Below are 25,434 nucleotides of genomic sequence, written 5' to 3'. Positions count from 1 at the left end.
CTGGTGAACATTTTTATAGCTCTTAGAAAATTATTAACCAGAAGCAATTAACTCCAAATAATATTAGCTATTATTGCTGTTGTTCCACTTTATATTCTTTAAGTAAATAATTTATAAACTTTTTCTTCTATTTAATATGGTATAAGCAATGTTGTGGTATATGTAATAATATCTTAAATGAAAATTTAATTTATTTCTGTGTTGTTTTATGCTTTGAGTTATAAAGCATTTAATTTTCCTTTCCATTTTTAAATTAGGTTTTGAAAAATACTGGACAGGTTTTTAATATCATTAGCTAGAGGCATTTTGATTTTGCTTAATATAAAACAGATCATAATATATTTTTATTATTACTTATATGTAGTTTCTTAGTCTGTGTTTAGAAATTAGTAAGATTAAAAGTTAAATATTTGAATAGATGAAATATGTACATGGAGAAAAATCCTAAAGGTACAGAGACTGTTTCACAAGTGAGTCTCTTTACTTCTAGCTCCTGAGTGTACAAGTGTCTCTGATTCCCCTAGAGAGTGTATGTGTGTGTGTGAAGGTGCAGGTGTGTATGTACACCACATGCGCATGTGGAGGGCAGAGCCAGCTTTCAGGAGTTGGCTCTTCCTCCTCATTCCTTGGAGACGGGGTCCCTTGCATCCTCCATGCTAGCTGGCCTGCGAGCCTTCTGTGATGCTCTTGTCTCCATTCCCATCGCAGTGGAGGGCCATAGGATTGCGGATGAACATCAGCTCACCTGGCCTCTTAGCTGCACCCCAGGGGTTGGACCTAGCTTGGCCAGGCTTTGGCAGCAGCTCACCTGCTGAGCTGTGTGCCGGCCTCCTTTCCCTGCTGTCACGTGAAGTAGTTCGGTGGTATCCTCCTGCTTCAGCCTCCAAAGTGCTGGGATTATGTGCAAGATCCAATATATCTGACTCAAAGACAGTCCCTCTGCACCAATCAGTATACACAGAATACTGCCTCCAACCCTTCAATGTTTGAAGAGTAATAAACTCTTTATCAGATGTTAAAGCATTTTATAAATTGATAGCTCTTGCTGGAGTGTTGAACTTATTGAAGATAACACAATAGATCAGAAGCCAGTTGAAATTGTACAAAAGGTAGCATGTTATACAGCAGGCCTAACAATTCAAACAGCAAATATAAACTGTTTAGTAAGTTAAAAATAAACATCTATTTAGACTTTCACTTTTAATCATAAGCCATAATAAATTCCAAACAGAGCAACTGCTTTTATAAATGGAGAGAGTTGATCCCGCTCACCACAGCATTCCCAGGGCCTCCCTTGGGGCTGGGGTACAGCCAACTTGGAAAACGCTGCTGAACAAAAGAAAACTAACTCGACTTCCCACTCTGCTGCTCACTATTATGCAACCGTGGGCAAGTGTTTTTGTGTCTCTGTCCTTCACATCCAGTTTATAAAGGGTGATTCATAGTTTTGGTGACACCAAAAACATGAGAACAAAGTTCCATTTAAATCAGTCTAAGGAGTCCGGCACAGCAGCATATACTGTGGAAGTCCAGCACTTAGAGGCTGAGGCAAGAGGACTACCACGAGTTTGAGGCCAGCCTACACTACAGAGTAAGAATCTGTCTCAAAGGAAAACAAAGCAAACAAACAAAAAATAGCAAAAGTAACCAAGATTAGAAAGCTGCAGTCATCCACGTTACTACTCTTCAAATATTAATCCTTTAGTGCTAAGAACAATGCCAACTCTCTTAGTAGCCATCTATTTAATAAAGTAGACTAAGTTATAAGCACATACACTATCCCTTGGGGCCTCAGCAAAATTGCTTTATTTAGGAATAGGGAAAAGTTGAAGCCCATAAACACATCTTTTTTCCTGAATTGGCCCTTTTACCAAAAGAGGCCTGGCTGGCATCCCCGCCCTATGAGATACGGGAAATTTCCCTTTCACTGCTACTGTCAAGAAACAAGCCCAGGAATCCGTGAAGGGCTGGGCTGGGAGGATGAGGGAAGGAGGCCATGCTCCCAGGCACAGTCCGACACTTAGAACTGGAAAAGCCCTGGGGTGACACTGAGCAAAGCATAGACTTGTCATTTGTCATTTGTCTCCAGAACCGGAGGTGCTACCCTTCTCACACAAATAAAAACATTACAACGAGGTGATGGACGCAAAGCTCCTAGATGTCAACGACAGGACAGCTAGACTGTCAGCTAGACTGTGGACACCTTTTCTCCTTTCCTCTCTCTCTCACAAATCTGGGGCAGGGCTGGGAATATGTAGCACAGTAGAAGAATGCTTGCCTGGCATGTACAAGGCCTTGTTGCCATCCCCAGAGATACCAAACAGACACATCTAAAGCTATATGTTCCCAACAGTACTTCTCCCCTGGCCCAGGAGGAGAGCCATTCCGGTTCAAGGAGAGGTTAGAGGACAAGAACTTGTCCATCATCTATCTAGTCCATCTAGTTGCAAGATACTACTGCACGCTCCATGTTACCATAAAACTCTGCAACCAGCACCATCCCTTCCTGCTATTTTCCTGCAAGGACACACAGACTCAGCACTCTTTGAAGAGCTGTTCCCAAAAGTGAGATGTGACCAGAGCTTCTGGGATCTGCACAGTCCTGTCATGCTAACTTTAAGTTCCCATCACATTTCCACTGTAATAGCTGAACCAGACTCACAATGCCCATGATGGTTAACCTAGATTATCATCTTGACAGGACTTAGACTCAACTAAGAGACAAGCCTTTGAGCATGCCTGTGGGATAAGATTAGGTCAGCTTCTGGGCATGTCTGTGAAGGATACTGGAGGTGGAATGATCTCCTTAACACTGGGCCTGGCTAGAATAGGAAGTGATGGGTGGCCTGGTGTATAAGCAATTCCCTTGTGTACCACCTTAGATGGCTCCCCACTGCTTTGCTGGCCTTAGTACTAGAAGCTCTTAGAGTGTGAACTCATCAGATAATCCTCACTTTGCCTGACCCCCCTGGAAGAATGGATTCATTACTTTCCCTTGCTGTATGTGGTACAAATGCTACAATTTCTATTAGAATCCTGTGTGATTTCCTTCACTTTCATCCCCTAACATAGAGTCTCCCCACCTAGCCAAGGCTGGCTTCAAATTCATAATCCTCCTAATCCTAAACGCTGCAATTACAGGAATGGACCACCACACCTGTATTCTGCTCTATCTACCCATATTCATCATACCTTTCAATTTTTCATGCTCTGTTTAGCCCGTTTATTATTTTACATGAGGAGTATATCATTCTCTAAACATTCTTTGTAATGGTAGCTTGATAATACATATCTATGTACTTTTTATAATATTTTTTAAATTATATATATACTATATATAATACAGTTCAGTGTGTGTATATATATACATACTATATTATTATATATAATATAGTACAGCAGTTTCTCAACCTGTGGGTTCCGACCCCTTTGGCGTCAAATGATCCTTCACAGGGGTTGCTGAAGACTATCAAAAACACAGATATTTACATTATGACTCAAAACAGTACCAAAACTAAGGTTATGAAATAGCAACAAAAAGAATTTTATGGTTGGGGTCATCACAACTTGAGGAACTGTATTAAAGTGTTGTGCGTAAACAAGGTTGAGAACCACTACTATTGTATATGTAGAATGTATATGGGGGGGTCAGCTGTTTTCTTCTATTAATTTCTTTTTTCCCCTGAGACAGAGTCTCTCCCTGATCCTGAAGCCTGCTGTTCAATTAGACTGACCACTGAACTCCTGGGATCTGCTTGTCTCTGCCCTCCAATGCTAGGGTATGTGTGGCCACACCTAGCTTTTACATCGGCACTATGGATCCAAACTTGGGTTCTCATGCTTGCACAGACTGAGCCATCTCCCCATCCCATATTTGTATCTTCTAAAATGCAAATTTCATTCGTTCACTAAACAGAGATTTACTGAATACCAAATATGAGTCATCACTAAAGCTATATGAAGTTCATCTTTCTTAGCTCACAGTCTGTAGGTTGGAATAGACAATGATAATATAGTCCACCAACTAGGCTACAAAAAATAGGAAACAATTTACCTTAAAGTGGTATTTAACAGAAACGCAGAGCACAAGAAAATAAATACTTTAATAGTACAATAAATGCAAAGTATCATATAAAAAAAGAGAGGGGGAAGAGAAAACAGCCCCTCTCTATTTTTCTATGAATTGTGGCCATAATTTAGAATTATAAGAACAATAAATATTTCCAAACCTCACGTCTACTGTATTATTTGTTTCATGGTCAAACACTTCAAAGGCGTCTTTGATCTTCTTATGAAATTCTGCCACTATTGCCTCTGCAAAATAAAAAATAAACAAAATTTCCTTAATTACTAATTCAAAACAAAATCTTAGTAACCTAACTAGAAATTTTTTGTGGTTTTTCTTTGTTTGTTTATCCATCTGTTTTTAGACAAGGTCTCACTATCGCAATATGTGGACCAAGCTATCTTTCAACTTCCTCAATGCTGAGACTTCAGGTATGGGCTATCATGCCTGGCTAAAGTAGAAAGCTAAATAAGGAAGAACCTGAAGAGCCATTCTTGGTTTCCTCTATAAATTATATGTCATATTAACTTTCTCTGGAAATGCCAAAGAATAGCCCTGACAAAAGCAAGTTAAAGAAGGAAGGGGTTATTCTGGTGCACTGCCTCATGTTGAATAAGTCATGGCACCAAACTTTTTTCTAGAGTTTAATAGTAAAATTACTTCAATTTTCATCTTGTGTGTATGTGTGTGGTGTGGTGTGTGTGTGCATGTGAGTATGTATGTGCACATGCCCACGCCAGATGTAGAGCTTATTGATTCAGATAGATTAGCTAGCCATACCCCAGAACCTGCCTGTCTGTACTCCCCCGCCCCACTTCTGGAGTTATAGATGTGCCCTGCTTCCCCTGGCTTTATGTGTTTGCTGGGGATTCAAATCCAGGTGCTCTTGTTTGTACCATCTCTTGTCAGTTCAGTAACTGAGCCATGTCCCTACTGAACAATCTCTGCAGGCCATAATTTTTTTTCTTAGATACACAGAGTATATACTCCTAAAAGGCAGCACCCAGATCTCAACAGGTGACCTTCCAGCCTACCCTCTATCTAACGTAGTTTGGGTGCCATCCTAGTTCAACACTCAAGTCAACAAACACCATCTGATGGAGGAGGGTCATCTGTCTATCTGTTGCTTTCATTGGTTAATTAATAAAGAAAACGGCTTGGCCTGATAGGACAGAACATAGGTGGGTGGAGTAGACAGAACAGAATGCTGGGAAGAAGAGAAGTGAAGCAGACGCTATAGCTCTCCTCTCCAAGATGGATGCAGGTTAAGAATCTTCCTGATAAACCACCACCTTGTGGTGCTACACAGATTAATAGAAATGGGTTAATCAAGATGTGAGAGTTTGCCAATAAGAGGCTAGAGCTAATGGGCCAAGCAGTGTTTAAAAGAATACAGTTTCCGTGTAATTATTTCTGGGCATAAACTAGCCAGGCAGCTGGGAGCCGGGCAGGAAGAAAAGCAGGCCTGCCCGCAGCTCCTATTCCAACCATCTACTTGTTAGGTCTGCTCATCACCTTTGTTCTGCTCTTGAAAAAGGTTGAAAGTGGGTGAGAGGCATATAAACCCACCTGTGCATCCTTCAAAGCCCTTTAAACAAGTGTGGGATTGAAACTCACGTGAAACAGTGAAGTAGTCAACAAGCATTACTGACAATGTGTTACATTCCAGACACTTCCAAGGTCAGAACAAGAATCCACACAGACAAAAGTTCTGCCTCACAGCTGCTTTTATTGGGAAGATATATAAATGCCTACATATTTGCATGACCTTGAACAGAGAAAAAAAAAGAGTAGGAGATGTAAAGAGTCCCACCTTAGGGAAAAGGTGACAGGAACACAACTGTCAGGCAGGAAGAGCCCATCTGTAAACATCTCCAGAAAGATGTCAGACAGAGGAAACAGAAAGTGCAGAACAGCAGCCTAAAAATCAGACAGTGTGAGTTGTTGTGTGGGAAGCTGAATCCATTAAGGATTTTTAACTTTCCTCTGAATGCAACGAGGAAATCACTGGAAGGTTCTAGACACTATGGTGACCTGATCGATCCTCTTTACACCTTTGTCACTGCATTGAGAAAACACTGGAAAGGTCACAGAGACCAGGGCAGACGCTGATTCAGGATCTCTTCAGATACCATCAATGGTTGTCTTAGTCGGGGTTTCTACTGCTGTGAGGAGACACCAGGGCAGTGGTCACTCTTACAAAGGAAAACGTTTAGATGGGGCCGGCTTACAGTTTCAGAGGTTCCATCCATTGTCATCATGGCGAGAAGCATGGCAGCATTCAGGCAGACATGGTGCTGGAGAAGGAGCTGAGAGTCCTATATCTGATCCACAGGAAGCAGAAGGAGTTGGTCACACTAGGCCTACCTTGAGCATGTAAGACCTCAAAGCCCACCTCCACAGTGACACACTTCCTCCAACAAATCTACACCTCCTAGTAGTGCCACTCCTTATAGGGCAAGCCTTCAAATACACAAGTCAATGGGGGCCATGCCCATTCAAACCACCACAGTGGCTGAGACCATATGGGAACCACAGACATAGAAAGGAATGATAGGATTCTGGTTACTATCACTAAGATGTGCTGACAGATTTGGGGGTGGAGGGGCAAGACTGACTTCAAAGTGCATAAATGAGTAAAAGAAGGGGTAACTAGAGATACAGCTTAGTGATGGAGTACAAATGAAAGGCTACCAGTCTCGCCAGAAAAGGGGGTCATTATCGAGTCTCAAATTTTTACACTGATAGAGCCATGTAATCAAGTCTTGAAGTTTGTGAAGCAATATGTACAAGAAGATTCCCAGAAAGGAAGAGAAAGATAAAATATGAGCATAGTTCAGCACAAAGATAAAACCACCAAATACAGAAAGAGACCTCACACTTGCCCCCACCTTAGGTAGAGGCCACAGGAAGAAATAATAATTTAAAAGTCAAAAAAAAACGGGAAATTTTATCACTCATTGTCTATTCTAATACAGTCACTAATCATTTTCTATATTTCCCTCCACCCTTCCTTTATATGCATCCATTATACAGGCCATCTCAGCACTGCCATTCATTCGCTCATGAAGCACCTGCTGAGAGCCAGAGAGCCAAATACCTTGTCGTAGACCTGAAGAAACCAAGGTTCACTGAGGCTCAGCAACTTGCCCAAGAGTTTATTAAGAGGCAGAGTCGGATGAAACCCAGATCTGCCCCACTGAATCCTGTTCTTCCCTAAATCTCTCTCCATCTGACTATTAGTATTCACAACATAAGAACTATAACCTGCAGTTCCTTCCTTTAAATGTTCTTTTCCAGAGTACAGCATAATCTTCCATCTTTAGCAGCACCACAGGAACACAACAGAATTTATTGACATGATTAAATTTTACTATAGCATGGCAATGAAAAGCTTCATTACTTAGATTTACACTTCTCTGATTACATGTGAATCTCAGTAATAGTGCATGTATTTGTTTGCCACCTGTTTGCAGTTACGACTCGTCAGCTCCTGTTCTCCACCCAACCCTACCAGGGTCTTCTACTATCACTTAACCATTCGTGTGAGCTCCTTGGAAAGCAAAGACTAGCGCCTGCCAAAAGCACTGCCAACAACTTTCAAGGTCACTTCTTTAACTTGGTTTTGTAAAATGAGAGCAGAAGCTCTTGCTGACCATCAAAACCATCCAATACCTGCAGCAGGACAAAGGATAAGGGAGAGCTTAAATTAGCTAAAATCACCTAAAAATCTTTCAGAATTAGTTACTTGATATTGTCCCGTGATCTTTCACTCAAAGATAACATGTAAGTATTCTTCTGTCTCAAAAGATATTTCATTTTACAACTTTGTGATTGCTTGGTATTTAGAGATCTTTACCAAAATTAATTCAACCAGCTCTGCAATTGTGGACATTTAGATTATTTTCATCAGTGAACAATCTTATCCAGTTCATTTTTGTGCAGTGTCATCTATCTCACTGCAATTCAATGGTGGAGGAGACTGGGGAGGTGGCTCAGTAGTAGAGTGCTCCCTGAAGAGCATGAGGACCTGAGTTCAATCCCCAACACCCACATCAAAACAGCGTGTAATCTCAAGAGTCTGTAGGGCTTGCTCACCAGCAGTCTAGCCAAATCAGTAAGCGCCAAGCTCAAAAGTATAAAATGGACAGCAATTGAGGAAGACATCTGATGTTGGCTTCTACACACAAACACACACTCATGCATTCACACACATATATGAGTATACACATATTCACAAATGTGCGTGCACATGCACAGAAAGAAGATGGTTGAAGTTATACAGAATACAAAAAGGGTGTTGTTGTTATTGAAACAAAGTCTCAACATATCCCAGGCTAATCTCAAACTGACTATACAGCAGTGGATGATCTTGAACTTTTGGTCCTCTTTCCACCACCTCCTGAGTACACGGAGTACCGTGCAAGTGCCACCACACCCGGTTTATACAGTATAGGTATCAAGGATCTAAGTCACCACTTCACAAAAGCTAGTAAAGTACCAACTGACCTACATCCCTAACCCCAGGGAAGCTCTTATTAGTCAGAACCATCAGAAATCAGAGAGCCCACAGTTACCCACTCTGGAAAGGAATTCAGGGAACTCCTGGGGAAATGGATTGATTTTCCAGAAGCCCAAAGCTGGCGTTCATTTTAATATACAACCAGTGGGGACTGAGGGGCTGGTGGCTCTACGAGACTGTAACAAACACTCATAGCTGGACAGTGGTAGCTCATGTCTATAATCTCAGTACTCAGGAAGCAGAGGCAGGCAGATGGATCTCTGTGAGTTCAAGGCCAGTCTGGTTTACAGGGCGAGTTCCAGGAGAGGCTCCAAAGTTACAGAGAAACCCTGTATCGAAAAACCTCCCCCCAAAATAGAAATAATAATAACAAGTTTCTTTTTATTAAGTGTGTGGGCATGTGCACTTCTGAGTACAAGTGACCACAGGTACAGAAAAGGGTCTCTAATCCCCTGGAGCTAGATTTACAGGTAGCTATGAACTATCCAAGGTGGATGCTGAGAATCAAATTGGGTTCTCTGAAAGAGCAACAAATGCTCTTTGTTACCTGAGTGATCTTTCCAGACCAGAAAGTAAATTGGGGGAAAAAAAGAGTAAAATTCTTTTTAATATTTTAGATGTTGTAGCAGGTAGGGAGAATTCTGAATTCAAGGCCACTCTCAACTACACTGTGAGACCCTGTTTCAAAAACCAAGGAAAACTGGCACGTGAGTAAAGATGCAAGTCTGACAACCCAAGTTCAGTCCCTGGGACCCACGTGAACAGTGGAAGGAGAGAACTGCCTCCCTGAAGCCTCTCCACATGCACCACACACACCTCCCACAACAAGGAGGATGAGGATGATAACGAACTAAAAACAAGGGGATGTGCTCAGAAGAAACAGGCTTGCATAGCATATGCAAGGTGATAAACAAAAGTCTATCTCCAGCACTCACAACAAAAGAAGGGTATCACGCTGATTATTAATGTCCAAAAGCTCTTCTAGTTATTGTTTTAGCATATTACACAATATTATTTTCCATGCTTAGCTCTGAGTGACAAACCATTCATGGCCCAAAGGTCATCACCTTAAACGTTTTCATTCTCCTATGGCTCAGCTATCTCAGGGACTCAAGACTCACCTCCTGCCTTTTGCCTTCCCATCCTACTCAAATAATCACTAGCTATATTCTGTAAGGAAGCAAGCTCAGGAGCCATGAGGAACAAACGGAATTGCCCTCTGGATTCTGCCTTGAGTTCCTTCCCTGACTTTCCCTCATGATGGATGTGATTGAATCATGTCAGCTGAAATAAACCCTTTCCTCCCCAAGCTGCTTTTGGTGATGGTGCTGTATCTATCACAGCACTAGAAACCCTAAGGCAGAATTAGTACCAGGGGTACAGTCAGGCTGTATTGCTGTGACAGGCCTGACCCCATGGTGTTCTGGGGAGGACTGGGGTGGCATTTGGACTTTGTGCTTGAAAACCATTGAGTCCTCAGAATTCAGTAGGCTGTTCTGTAAGAATTTAGGAGACAATGCTGAGAGCAGTGAGAATAGTGGATGGCTGTCTTTGAGAAGCTCCAGAGTGAGGTTCTGTTGTTGTTTGCTTAGTTTCTGTTGTTTTTTAGTTTGTTTTGTTTGTTTTTTGAAACAGGGTTTCTGTGTAGCCCTCACTGTCTTATATGGCTCTGTAGACCAGGTTAGCCTCTGCCTCCTGAGTGCTGGGATTAAAGCCTTGTGCCACTACACACTCAATTCAGAGGGAAGTTTTAAGAGTCCCTTAAAAATTTTTTTTTTTGGGGGGCGGGAGGGGGGAACAGCAATGATCGTGCACACCTATAATCCCAGCACTCGGAAGGCAGAGACAGGCGGATCTCTGTGAGTTTGAGGCCAGCCTGGTTTACAGAAAACCCTGTCTTGAAAAACATGTTTGGGCCATTTTATATTTTATATTTTGAATTAAGAACCACTAAAGTGAAATTTCTTTTCTAGGACAATTGATACTGGTTAGCTGGGGCTGAGAAATTAGCAGTGGTACAAGGAAACCATCATCTGAGACAAAGTCTGGGAAGTCTTTCTACAGGGCCAGCACACAGATGCTGTGGTCCAGAGCAGGTAAGTCAAGGCTCTACCTTTGTTGGTAGCCAAACTTATCAATGTGTAAGAGTCTTTCAAATGGCTTCTAGTTTTTAAATGCATGAAGTTGTCAGGAGTGGTGGCTCACGCTTTTAATCCCAGCCTTTGGGAGGCAGAAGCAGGTTGATCTCTGAGTTCAAGGCCAGCCTGGTCTATAAAGCGAGAACCAGGACCACCGGGGCTATGCATAGAAACCTTGTCTCAAAAAAAAAAAAAAAAAAAAGACAGGAAGAAGGTGCCACTGGTAAGGTGGAATCCCAATCAACCACAGTGGAGAGGCTTTTGCATGTTAATATTAACATGCCATCTTAAGGACAAGGGAAGGGAAATATTGAAAGGGGATGGATTTTTTTGTCAAGTGACCAAAGGGCTAGTTTTATGTCAACTTGACACAAACTGAGTTATTTGTGAAGCAGGAACTTCTACTGAGAAAATGCCCCCCACCACACTAGTCTGTGGACAGGCTTGTGGGGCATTTTCTTGTTTGATGATTAAAGAAAGAGAGCCCAGACTACTATAGGTGGGGCCATCCCTGGGCTGGTAGTCCTAGAGTCTATAAGAAAGCAGGCTGAGCAAGCCATGGTGAGCAAACCTGTAAGTAGCACCCCTCCATGGCCTCTGCATCATCTCCTGCCTCCAGGTTCCTGGCCTGTTTGAGTTCCTGCCCTGATTTCCCTTCGTGACGGACTGTGACTGGGATATGTAAGGTAAAATAAAATCTTTCCTCCCCAAGTTGCTTTTGATCACGATCTTTAATCACAGCAGTAGTGACCCTAAGACAGCCTCCTTCTCTTAGCTTCTCTCTTCCTCCTCCTTCCCTCTGGCTGTCCATCATGGACTGCATAGCAAGAAGGTTCTTGTTGCGTGTTGGTGATTTGATCTTAAACTTCCCAATCCCTAGAACTTTCAGGAAATAAACTCCAGTTCTCTACAATGTCACCAATATTTGTTATAGGAGCACAGACAAACAACGCGGAGAATGAAGAAACCTTGTGAATTGCCTCTGGGACTATAAAATGGCACAGATGCTATTTAAAAAAAAAAACTCAAAAATTTAAACATTTCATTTCTATTGCTCCAATAATTCTGACTCAAAATTAGACAACAGCAATCTAAGTACTCATAGTCAAATGGATAGCAAAAAGTGGTATACGTATACAATAAAATATTACTTAGTGTTAAAAAGAAGGGAACTTTGAACCTTAAAGTCCTTTACACTTAATGATAAGTTAGACACAAAAGGACAATACTGTATGACTTGACTTGTATGAGGTCTGTCAGCCTGCTGAAGACAGAAGGCATAACAGGAATTGCCAGGAGCTGGAAGAGGAAGAAATGGGGATTCAGTGTGGGATGAGGAAACGGTTCTGGAATGGACAGTGGGGGATGACGCATTATGAATGCATTTAAAACCACTGAACTGTACACTGAGGAATGGGTGAGGCAGCTTGAAAAGGGCCTAATTTAAATAAAGGCTTAAAAGAATTAACCATTGTGATTTTCTAAAAGTCCTACAGTTGTATATACTCATGAATATACAAAAAAAAGTCTGAATTAAGCACTTCAAGAGGTGAACTGAATAAAAGATAGACTGCACCTTAGTAAAAGTGTTATTTAAAGGAGATGGGAAGACACCTCATAATTCTTTGATTCACAGAGAATACAAATATATAAGAAAGCATTTCTATTATTCTAATAACTAGAGTATGCTTTATACAGACAAAAAACTGAATGATTAAGAATAGAAATGCTAAGTACTTAATGCAAATTTTCTTCTAGAAAAATCCCAGCAATACATTCACATTTAAATTAAAGCAATCCATTTTATTGTGGCAATATACATACTGGCAAGCATTAAATTAATGTATCCTTGAAAAAAGCATTTTCTTTGGCAACATTGTAACAGTTCAAGGGTAAATTTTCAGACATTTATTTCCCCTCCAAATGATTTCAATATAAAATTGTTTGCTTAAAATTCTGAAGTGAAATAATGTTTACTTTAAAAAATTACTATTAGCCCAAAGCTTCCCAACTCTAGGATAAGTTCCTTTCTCCATAGTTATTTAATGATTGATCAGAAGGTCTGTATGCATGACTAATTTAATGGTAGAATTCATTTTCAGAAACATTAATATAGTTCATCAGGTAAAGATACTTCTGGTCAAGTTTGACAACCTGTTCACAGAACCTTCATGAAAGAACCAACTCTAGGGGTTTGAGAGATGACTCAGAGGTTAAGAACACTGGCTGTTCTTCCAAAGAGCCTGGGTTCAATTCCCAGCACCCACGTGACAGCTCACAACTGTCTGTGACTCCAATTTCAGTGGATCTGACACATTCATACCAAAGTACATAAAATAAAATCAATTATTTGAAAAAAGAAGTAACTCCAGCAAGTTGTCCTTTAACCTCTATGTGCCCCACTCCCCAAATAAATAAATAAATGCAAACACATTAGTATAGGATACAGTTAGGTATTCTAATTACTAGCCTAAACATGCTGCCATTATCTCATGCCCCTCTATCTGTTAGCAATTTCCATGAAGCTAAGAATACTAATCATGGGTAAAAAAATCTATAGAACAACCTAACAAGGGGGCTGGAGAGAGGTTTAGTGGTTGAGGAAACGTACGGCTTTTACAGCAGACCTGAGTTCCCACATCAGATGGCTCACAACCACCTATAACTTCAGCTTCTCTGGCACTTTCACTCACGCCACACACACATACATGCACACACACGCACACTCATGCACACACGCATACACACTCACACACACATTAATTAATTAAAAATAAGGAAGTAGGGTCTGAAGAGACAACCAAGGGGGCTGGAGAGATGGCTCAGTGGTTAAGAGCACTGCCTGCTCTTCCAAAGGTTCTGAGTTCAATTCCCGGCAACCACATGATGGCTCACAACCATCTGTAATGAGGTCTGGTGCCTTCTTCTGGCCTGCAGATGCACATGCAGACAGAACACTGTATACATAATAAATGAACAAATAAATCTTAGAGAGAGCGAGAGAGCGAGAGAGCGAGAGAGCGAGAGAGCGAGAGAGCGAGAGAGCGAGAGCGAGAGCGAGAGCGAGAACCAAGGGTTAAGAACGCTTGCTGTTCTACCAAAGGACCTGAGTTCAGTTCTCAGCACCCATGTCAGGTAACTAACAACTTCCTGTAACTCCAGTTGGCTTCCAAAAGCACTCATACAAGTGTGGCATATGCTTGAGAAGACATACACATAAATAAAAATAAATCACTTAAAAATAAGTCAGTAAGTAAATAATGCAATAGCCTAAGAGCGGGTTCTTATCCACTCCATAACTAAGCAGTAGATGGAAAGAAGCAGATCTTTCTAACACGGAGGCGAGACACACACCGCACTGCAGTTATGTCCCCACTGTCTACTTACATGTGAATATACTTTTGTCATATAGCCAAGGCCTTTATTTAAGATACAAACACATCTACATATAATGGTGCATACATGCTATCCCAGCTGGAGACAGAAGAATTGCTTAGGTCCATATGTTAGAAGCTAGCCTAGGCAACATGGCAAGACCCAATGTGTCGGGGGAGGGCATGCAAACATACGTAATGCAAAATAATAAAAGGGAATGAAGTGAAGAAGAGTGAACACACCTTCACAAACTCTTCCAAAATCTGAACCAAAGGAAACTCCTCCCCATTCTCTCTGAGTGTTAAAATAAACTTGATATAAGCATTTTCTTTTTCATTCTTTCTCTTTTTTTTGGGGGGGGGGGCTGTTCGAGACAGGGTTTCTCTGTAGCTTTGGTGTCTGTCCCAGAACTAGATCTTGTAGACCAGGCTGGCCTCAAACTCCCAGAGATCCGCCTGCCTCTGCCTCCCTAGGGCTGGGATTAAAGGCGTGCGCCACCACCACCCGGCTCTTTCTTTTTTCTTAAGTATGAATACTCCGTCTGGCCCACGTTGGTCACAAACACCTAGGCTCAAGTGATGCTCCTATCCCATCCTCCAAGTATGAGCATACAAGCCACAGAACCACAGCCTACACATTATAAAAGGCACACACACAAAAACAAACAAAAAACAGAGAAAGGAAAGCTACAGACCAGTATGTTTTCAAGTCACAAAATCCTTCAAAACCACTAACAAGGGCCTGGAACAGTGGCTCAGTAATTAAGAGCAGTTGCTCTTGCAGAAGAACTAAGTTCGGTTCCTAGAACCAATGCAGTAGCTCACAACCATTTGAAACTCCAATTCCAGGGGACCTATCTCCCTCTCTGGCCTCTACAGACATCAGACACACACATGGCACACAGACATACAAGCAGGTAAAATATCCATTCATGTTAATTAATTAATTAATTTATTTATGTGCACTGGTGTTTTACTTGCATGCATGTTTGTGTCAGAGTGCCAGATCCCCTGGAACTGGAGTCACAGACAGTTGTGAGCTGCCATGTGGGTGCTGGGAAGTGAACCCGGAACTCTGGAAGAGGAGCCAGGGTTTCTAACTGCTGAGCCAATCTCTCCAGCTCCTTAAAATTATTAAAATAATAATAATAAAGAAGAAAAACAGGAAAAAACACATGATCATCTCAATTGCATTAAAAACTACCTGACAATATTCAACATCTTTTTATGATTTAAAAAAGAAAATTAGGTGTATCTTAGTGTTCTCGAGCACAATAGGGGCCTTATGAAAACCCTAAAACTGAAATCAGACTTTCCAGTCAAAGTATTCCACATTCCCCAGAATTAGTATGGACAGAACTATCTACTGAGTGTCAACCTGGCACACAAGTTTATAAGTTTCTTTCTAAGGTGACTCTGATCCAAGTTTACAGCACAGAAGCCAAAAGCAAACAGATTGGGGAATACTGAAGAAACAGCCTAAGGTCAGAATATCTTTTTACTTTCTGTTTTATTTTCTCACTATATTGTGCAGGCTGCCCATCAAGTAGCCCCCAACTCAGTGAACTGAGTAGCTGAGTCTCACGGGCAGGTGACAGCACAATGCTTTTATAGCACCCCAAATCTATTACTAATATTCTGGGCTTCTCTCCTCTTGCTGATATTCTTTTTGTTTTATAATTTGCTAGCCTTTTTTCTGTATACCTATTTAGTGATGTTCTGAAAAAGATTTAGGAGTAAGCCAGGCAGTGGGGGTGCATGCCTTTAATCTCAGCACTCAGGAGGCAGAGGCAGGAGGATCTTTGTGAGTTCAAGAACAGCCTGGTTTATGGACTGAGTTCTAACACAGTCAAAGGTACACAAAGAAAATGTAACAAGTCATATGAAAGAATATAACTCCGTATGTCATCACCAATTTACAAAAATGGATAATCAACATGCTTCTCTTTGGCTAGGGAGCAGATCATTAGTTAAATGTTTGCCTCATGTGTACTAGACTCTGGATTTGGTCCCCAGTACCACAGAGAAGGGGGAAACACACAGATCACACACACACACACACACACACACACACACACACACACACACCAGTCAAACAGTTCTTTTCAGGCAAAGAGGATGCCTTGGTGGGGAAAAAAAAAAACACTTGTTTCAAAAAGCTTGAATACCTAAATTCAAATCTCACCACCTACATTAGAAGTCCAGGGATGACTATGCTCACAACTGTAACCCCAGCACTGTGAAGAGCCGAGAGAGGAGGATCACTGGGCTTGCTGGCTCCAAGTTCAGCGCAAGACCCTAAGAGAAGACCTATATTTAAGACCCCTTCACAAGGCAGTCTGTGTTAATGGAGCCCAGAGGGCAATCTCAGCTGTCATTCCTTAAGCACAATCTCTTTTTTTCTAGAACAGTCTCTAACTGTCCTGGGATTCAAGAAGCAGGCTAGGCTGGCTGGCCAGTGAGCCCCAGGGATCGGCCTCTCCTTGCCTCCCCCACAGGGCTAGGATGACAAGCCTGTGCCAAGATGCACAGCTTTTTTTTAAAATGTGGTTCCTGGGAACCACACTCTGGTCCCTTCAAGCACTTTACTGACAGCTATCTCCCCAGCCCACAAAGTCTTATTTTAACTTGATTCATTAGTCATGTCAATAAACAATACCATAATTCATACGTTTGCTCTAGAAATGACCAACTTCTTGCTACAGAAAATGTTTAAAGTATAACTTTACCATATATGAAAACATGATTGGTTGATAATGGAAGTACACCTATTTAATCACTATTATATCTAATTTAATGCCATAAATATTAAATAAGTTATATAAAATTAAGTAGTAAAACTGTAGTGCTTGAGTTTCCAATAAACTCTGTGCAGTTTTGCTGAGCTTGAAGGACAATATTAAGAATTATGTATTTATTTTTTGGACAAATGGTATGTTCAACAATGTTTTAGTAAATGTTACTTTATATACAATACCCATTTCCAAAATAAAAATAGAAAGCTGAACCACATGTGAACATATGATGGTCAGATGCTAATACCAGAACCACCAATTAACAAACACAACCACTGCAGCGTAGTATAGTTCATTTCCGACTGTTTTATGCATCTTAGAATACTGTTTACTGCCAGAAGGCTTGTCTATTTTGGTAAAATAAGAATCTTAGCATTTTTAAATGTTAACAGACAGGAACACTGTTCAGTTCCTGCTACTCTCCATTCCCGTGCATTCTTCGGAGTATTTATCATCTACTAATGCTTACATGTGCATTTTAGGATGATTCTCCTTTGTATTAACTTAAACATTTTTATTCTCCTCTCAAAGTATTTTTTAAGGATGCTAGCCAAGGGAGGTGGCTCAGTGGTAAAATACTTGCTAGTACAGCAAGGCTTTGGATTTGTTTGCCAGCACCACTAAGAAAGAAAACAGGAAGGGGGAGAGAAAAGGAATGAAACCGCAGCAGAAAAATTGAAAAGCACATAATACAATCTCAGAAAAGAACCAAAAAACATGAGGAATAGTTCTGTGTTTTGCTCCTTAATGTCCCTCTAATGAGATGTAGCTAGAAGAGAGAATTCCAGCAACATTCAGACAAGCTTGAGCTTTTTAGCCACAGTACAGGAAGCTGGTTTAGCTAAGAGCAACAAGACAACTGCAGAGTTTATAAATGAGACCTGTGGGTCTCATGTGTGGACATTAAAACACAAAGACTCACTGAGGGGCTGGAGAGATGATGGCTCAGCAGCTAAGAGCACAGGACCCAAGTTCAGTTCCCAACTCCCACAAGTGGTGCTCAACTGCCTGCGACTGCAGCTCCAAGGGACTGACACCCTCTTCTGGTCACCATGGACACCTGCACATGTGTAGCATTCGTGCACGCATACACAATCATCATCAGTTTTAATGTGCATACACATATTGTTTGGAGCTTTTTGTTAGCTTGCTTGCTTGCTTGCTTGCTTGCTTTTTGAGACAGAGTCTTACTATGTAGCTCCGGCTGGCCTGGAATTCACTATGTAGACAAGCTGGACTTGAACTCACAGAGATCTGCCTGCCTCTGTCTACCAAGTACGAGGATTAAAGATGTGTGCCAACAGGCCTAGCATGTGTATTTAAAATTTTGTTTCATTATCTTTATTTATGTGTGTGTATGTGTGTCTGTGGGAGCCAGGGGAGCTGGAGCTCCCTGGAGCTGGAGTTACAAACAGTTGTGAGTTGCCCAACATCGGTGCTGGGAACTGAACTCCTGTCCACTGCAAGAGCAGTATGCACTTTTAATGACTAAGCCATCTCTCCAGTCCAATATTCATATAATATAAAAAATAATTATTGAGCTGGGGCTGGAAAAATGGCTCAACAGTAAGAGCACTGACTGCTCTTCCAAAGGACCCAGGTTCAATTCCCGGCACCAACACGGCAGCTCACAATAGTCTGTAACTCCAGTTCCAGGGGATCCAACACCCTCACGCAGACATACATGCAGGCAAAACACCAATGCACATAAAATTAAATTTAAAAACAATATTTTTGCTTGGTGGTGGTGGCACACACCTTTAACCCAGCACTCGGAAGGCAGAGACAGGTGGATCTCTGTGAGTCCCAGAGGGAGTTCCAGGACAGTCAAGGTTACACTGTCTCAGAAAAGGAACCTTGTCTCAGAAAACAAACAAGCAAAAAACAAAGAACAAAAAAAAAAAAACTATTTCTAGAGCACCTAACTGCTCAAGATAACCGCTGCTGCTCTGAAGTAACTCGGCTGGAAGGGGCAAGGCTGAGGACGTGAAGGGAGAGGTGATGAATGCACCCCTACTGCGCCCTGTATCCCCGGGGTACACGGGAACTGTGAGCCTGTCTCCCACCCCTGCTCCCATTAGACGGCAAGGTCAGTTAAAGCCGAAGCCTCACCAGCTCATCTAAGCTGTCTCCCCAGGTCCCAGCACAAAGGAACAGGGTGGCTACTTAGAGCTCCATGAAGTTTATGGTATGAATGGTTAAGTGCTGAAAAACTAAGAGACCCCAGGTTTCTTCATCTTACATCAAAATCTGAGATAGAACTCTGCTTGCAAATAACTTCTAAAAAGAAATATTCATTGTGAGAAAGCTAGCCTTAAAGAGGCTCCTGGCCTTGCCGCCACCTGCAACAATTCTCAAGGCCAGTCATGTGAGCAACCCAGGAGCTAGTTTCAGCTATCTAGCAGCTCTGCTCCTGGGACAGAGTTCTGGTTCTGTGGGTGTGAGGGAGATCCAGGAATCTCTCTCCAGAAGTTTCTTTGGGGGATTGTGATGAGTGGCCTAGTTTGGGGAACCATTCCATTAATATAACATTGCATTTACGAAGAATGCTAGTCTGCAAGCAGAAGGACCCCACAGACTAAGGCGACTTGAGGAAGTTATTTCCCCTAAGGACTGCAGACATTTTGCCTTCTCCCCCATGGTAGAAGTCAGAGTCGGGGCCTTGTGCGCGCTAGGCGAATGCTCTACCACTAACCTTCACGCTCATCCTAAAATTCTTCTCCTAAATGGAAATAATTCTGTATTCAAAGAATTCTGCATTAATTTCCTTTCATTTTCCCCACCTGCTGGCTCCTAACACAATAGAGTGTCTTCAGCAAGCCTCCACTTACTCCACACTCCCCTTCTGCCTTCCCTCATTCTCAAGGCCAGGCTAACTACCTGTCCTCTGGAATTCCTTAACTCAAGTGAGTACTTATTAGGCACTGAACACTAAAGATGGTGGAGAATAAAGTAGAAAGACTTGTGTTGCCATTCTACCGGGGGAATAAAAAGACACTAAACAAATTACATAAAGAATTGAATGTGATCAAATCCTTACACTGCAACCAAGTGTTTTACCTCCACTATACATTAAGTCCCTCGATGCCATTAAAAGTTCATCTTTAGTGTATTTAGTAGTATCTGACATAAGAGGAAGAATTAATAAATCATCTAAGAAAGATGCTTATTTAATGAAGGAAATCCTGGAGAAGACTAGGTGGATGAGATCCTAAATACGAATGGGGAAGTTAGCTGTGAACAGAAGGAACTGATCTTCTACCAGGATGGCTATGGGAGGACAGGGGTAGAGGTCTGGCTCGGTGCTACAGCGCTGGCCTAGCACAGTCAAGATTCCGGGCTCCATCCCCATGACTACAAAAACAAAAATAAAGGGACTTCCTACTTTAAGGGACGCAGGAAAGAAAAACAGTCATAAGGTAGGTCTCAAGGCAACAAAGGCTCATCCAAGCCTAACAGCTACCACAAAGCAACATCAGCCCTGGAGTCTTCGACACTGAAGCTGGAGCAGAAGGCTCAAAGGCAGACTTTTCTCCCATTCCCAAAACAAAAGAGGGCTAGCATGGACACCTTCCAGGGCCATGGACACCTCCTGCCCTTCCCCTTCTTTTTCTCTTCCCCCTCCTTTTTCTTTCTTCTTCATTCTTTTTGGACATCCAGGATCCAAACACTACTCCAATTTGGAAAGAACCCCCATTGTGTAAAACTCTGTCAGCAAGTGGTAACTGCCTCTTATACCAGATAAACAGATAAGGCAGGCTTGCCTTCTCCCAGGGTTCTGGTGGAAACAGAGTAGGCATGTGATCTAGGCTGGGAGCTTAGATGTTTTGTGCAGGGTTCTGAGTCTTAATAAGATAATTCTAGCCAGGTGTGGTGGCCCAGATCTTTAATCCCAGCACTTGGAGGGCAGAGGCAGAGGATCTCTGAGTTCAGTACCAATCTTGTTTGTCTACATAATGAGTTCCAGGCCAGTCAGGGCTACAGATTGAGACCTTGTCTCAAAGAGATAGAGAGAGAAAGAGAGAGAGAATTTTAAAATGTAGAGACGAGATTATTTGTGGGGATGATTTCTGGCAGTGGTCCAGGGAAGAGGTTCTGTCCTGGCAGCATACCATCAGCCGGGCCTCCTCTGTTCTCATCCAAGCTGGTTCTATGTGGCTGCTGGTTCTGTGAGCTCTTTGCTACCTTTCCATAAACTCCTTTCCTTCCACATTAACCAGAATCACTCTTGTCTGACTGATCAACTGTGGGCTCAAGGAAGCTAGAACGCATGATAGAGCCAACGCAGACTGAAGTGTGTAGGGGAGCAGAGCACCACTGGGAATCTGGAGACTGGGTTGGTCAATACAATGAGGGAGTCAGGATTTCCAAGTGGCTCACAGAGTTTAACATGAAGGTAAAATGCTGAAAAGGGTTATCTTAGTTAGGACTCCTACTGCTGTGAAGAGACACCATGACCATGGCACCTCTTACCAAGGAAACATTTCACTGACCGGCTTACAGTTGAGAGGTTTAGTCCATTATCATTATGGCAGGACATGGCAGCAGGCAGGCAGACACGGTGCTAGAGAAGGAACTGAGAGTTCTACATCTTGATCCATAGGCAACAGGAAGTAAACTGTGTCACTGGGCATAGACTGAACATAGGAGACCTCAAAGCCCACCTGTACAATGATACACTTCCTCCAACAAGGCCATACCTACTCCAAAAAAGCCACACCTCCTAACAGTGCCGCTCCCTGGAAGAGACATTTTCTTTCAGCCACCATAAGGATGACAAAAACTCAGCTCATTTCTTTGCTCTTGCACCACCTCCCAGGAAACCAAACACAAAAACCATAAAAAGTTTCTACAAAATGCTGAAATGGAAGTCAGGCATGTTTGTGCACACCTTTAATCTCAGCAATCAGGAGGCAGATGCAGGAGGATATCTGTGAGTTTGAGCCCATCCTGGTCAACTTAGAGAGTTCTAGGATGGCCTGATTCACCTAGAGAGACCCTATCTCAAAAAGAAAACAGAAATGCTGAAAGGGAGCAGAGGGGAAGTGAAAGTCACAAGTTAAAGAGTCTATGACATGAGCTTGCTGGGCAAAGCTTACATGGCCACTGAAATGACTACTGAAGTCAACCAAAGGGATGAAGGGATTTAGAGTGAGCAGAAAAACTAACAAAGAAATAACAAAGTCTTTGTGCAGAGGAATAAGCTAGAGAGAGACAGTGAAAAGGGGACAAGGAGTGACAGAAGGCACTGAGGTGGTGTAAATATCAACGTTTTCTATCATATGTAGACTCTAGATTTAAACACACATTTACATATATACATACACGTGTAATAGGAAAACAGAAAGGGGACTATTGGAGTAAGGTAAATGGCAAGAAAATAGAAGAGCAAATATGAGCAAAATTCAAAGGTATACATAGAAAAAGGTAAACACAAGGAAACCCATGATTTGTAACTATCTGAAATTTTAAAATTAAAACTTTAAAATGAAAGTACAAAAGAAAGAATTTCTATGACAATGACAAGCAATAATTTTGAATTGAATTGTACTATGAATTGTACTACATAAATGTAATCCCAGAACTGGGAGGCTGAGGCAGGATTACAAGTTCCATATTAGCCTATATTACAGAGTAAAAGCCTGCCTCAAAAACAATATTTAAAATGTTTTTATTGAAAGTAAAATGACTAACTTGTGTTCTTGAATTAAAGGAGACAAAGGAGGATGAACACCTTTCTTCAAGATGCCCAACAGTGGCCCCCAGAAGAGAATACTAGAGTCAAAATACAGAAATGAGGGGCTGAAGAGGTAGGGTCAGCAGTTAAGAGCACTCACTGGCTGCTCTTCCAGAAGACCAGGGTTCAATTCCCAGCAACCCACATGGCAGCTCACAACTGTCTGTAACAGTTCCAGGGGATCCAACACCCTCACACAGACATACATGCAGATGAATCACCAATGAGCATAAAATTAAAAAAAAAATAAAGAAGAAATGAGATGGACTTTTTATAAAACAAGTATTTGTAAAGAAGTTTATTGGTGTTAGAAAACACTCTGAGGGGCCAAAAATTTCATGGCAGTGTTCAGGGTGGGTACGAAAACAGTGATGAATGCCAGCCATGCAGAGAATGGGAGAGAAGGAAAGACAGTGGACCAAGGACAGCCAAGAATAAAATGGAAGTTAAGCATCTTGCTCTTTCCCTTTGAATCCTAGATCTTTAAACATCCCCAACATTTGCCCAGCTCACTTTTATGAACTACTGCTGCCTCTTGGTGTCTCTTCCCTTCCCCCTCTTGAGTTGATGTGATGTCTCCATGGGTGTTAATCTTTGCCAACAAACACCGGGTGGGAAGGAATAAATAACTGGTGTCTTAACATTGGAGGACTGCAGACTTAAGAGCAGCTGTTCTCAAGGAGCTGGGAAGTAACCACTGCAGAAATCTCACACCTGACTTGATTTGGATATGACAGTCTTGACTTTTGAGCAGATGCTCAAGGGACTACAGGCCATGAAACAGGAAGCTGTATTTATGCAGCGCTGACACCTCATTGGGTCACCAGATAACAATGAAAGCCTGCCATCTCTGCTTTCATCCGTGTCTTCAAAGGAAAAGAGAAGAAAAAAAAGATAAGGGGGGAGGCCTAAGGCCTCCTGCCAATAGCCATACAGTGAACTCCAGAGTTATTCCAGAAACACTTAGCAAACCGTGGCCAGAAGCTGTGTGAGGAAAATGTTTATAGACTGGAGCCTGTTCATGTGGGGTAACCAGGTGCACATTACCAGGTAACTAGTACAAGGACTGTCTAATTTATTTGCTTCTGATATTCACTACTTAAATTCTTATTAAGTTTGATTAGTTTTCCTTCCCATTACCATTTTCTTCTAAATTTTTCATGTTTTTAATTTTATAAACAATTTGAAGTTTGAAAAATTATTTGTAGGTAGTCTTAAAAAGGCTGTCCTCACTGAAAAACACACTGTGTTCTACTGTTGCTGTTGTCCCCACCTTAAGAGCCGCGGTCCAGACGAGCCCGAGATAAACAGGGCTGGCTCCCCTCTCGTGTGCTGCTCTACTGTAAACAGCTTTCATCAATTTGAAAGGAGAATCTCCATTTCTGAAAAAATTTATCAAGTCTAAAAACAGTACGCAGCCACAGACATGTCTATAAAAAGATGTCTGTCAACTGTATCTTGTGCTTTAGAAGAAAGCTTGTTGCAGTTTTCAGCTCACTGGTAGCTATTTCCATGGGAAATCTTTTAGTATGGTGTAAAAACACAGTCACGACATGTTAAAGGTTTACAAGTGATCTCTTCAGAAAGTCAGCTAACAGGCTCTCTTTACATTCTGTTCTATGAAATACAGCAACACCTTCCTTTAAAGGCTAAAACTATGTGACGATAATTTGAAAGGTACTGAATGTCAAGAAAAGGCATACAGTCGGACAGTGGTGGCATAAACCTTTCATCCCAGCACTTGGGAGGCAGAGTCAGGTGGATCTCTGTGAGTTCAAAGACAGCCTGGTCCATATAGTGAGTTCCATGACATACAGGGCTACATAGAGAAACCCTGTCTCAAATAACCAAAATAGATAAATCTAGAAAGAAAGAAAGAAAAAAAGAAAGAAAGAAAGAAAGAAAGAAAGAAAGAAAGAAAGAAAGAAAGAAAGAAAGAAGGAAAGCATGGTTTCATTATGGATATTTGTTTACAGACTGAATAAATGTCAAGCTCTTGATGGGTTTCCAAAAATTCTGTATCAATAATATAAAAATTTGAAAGAGCAAACAAACTCAGGCACAGTGGCACACACATGCCTGTCAGCACTTGGGAGACTGAAAAGGGACACTCATGAGTCTGAGAGCAACCCAGCCCTTAAATTCCAGTCCAGTCCAACCTATTTAGGGAGAATTTGTGTCCCAAACAATAAAGATAGAACTAAATAAACAGGAAATAGTAAAATGCTGCCAAACAAGCCCTTTTCTAATTAACTAATACTTGACACACACACATATATTGTTCATTGAAACAAAGTCTTGCTATGTAGATCTGGCCCACCTAGAATTCTCTGTGTAGTCCAGGCTTGCATCAAACTTAGGGTCCTCCTGCCTTAGTTTTCCAAGTACTGGGAATACAAATTTGAACTGCCATGCCTTGAGAGACTAGTACTCTGCCACTAAACTACTCCCCCAGTACTAACTATATATTAAACAACCAAGTCCTTTAAATAGGCCACTTCTTCACCTGTACAATAAAATAGCATCTCATACGGCTGTATAAAGATTAAATAAATTAAGTACATGAACTAAATAACATAAAATTTGCTCATAGTAAACAAGTCCTTGGCGAATATAACCAAAGTAATGATCAGAAAGACTAATGTGTGTTACTGTCCTGCCTGACTCAAGTAATGCCAGCATCTATTCCAGACACTGTTTAAAAACAGCCAAGGAACCGATTCTTGTCTGTGTGGAGGCGGAAGTTCTCAGTGATTCATATTTTAGGAATAATTTTATCCAAAGAGAACATATCACCAAACA

The 25,434-nt window shown here is 41.6% G+C and overlaps 1 protein-coding gene across 1 annotated transcript in view; it reads right to left on the bottom strand.

The window, feature by feature from the left end:
* The window catches only part of Efcab2 (EF-hand calcium binding domain 2), a 79,394-nt gene that overhangs the window by 45,365 nt on the left and 8,595 nt on the right, over window positions 1–25,434 (bottom strand). Inside the window, exon 2 of the mRNA XM_050142971.1 lies at window positions 4,230–4,314. Within this exon, the coding sequence (XP_049998928.1) occupies window positions 4,230–4,314 (85 nt within the window). The remainder of the gene's footprint in view (window positions 1–4,229; window positions 4,315–25,434) is intronic.

The sequence above is a fragment of the Alexandromys fortis genome, unplaced genomic scaffold (assembly GCF_014885135.2).
Source record: "Alexandromys fortis isolate MF-2015 unplaced genomic scaffold, M_Fortis_MF-2015_v1.1 scaffold_51, whole genome shotgun sequence".
NCBI classification, from domain to species: Eukaryota; Metazoa; Chordata; class Mammalia; order Rodentia; family Cricetidae; genus Alexandromys; species Alexandromys fortis.
This window is presented reverse-complemented; position numbering and strand designations above follow the sequence as displayed.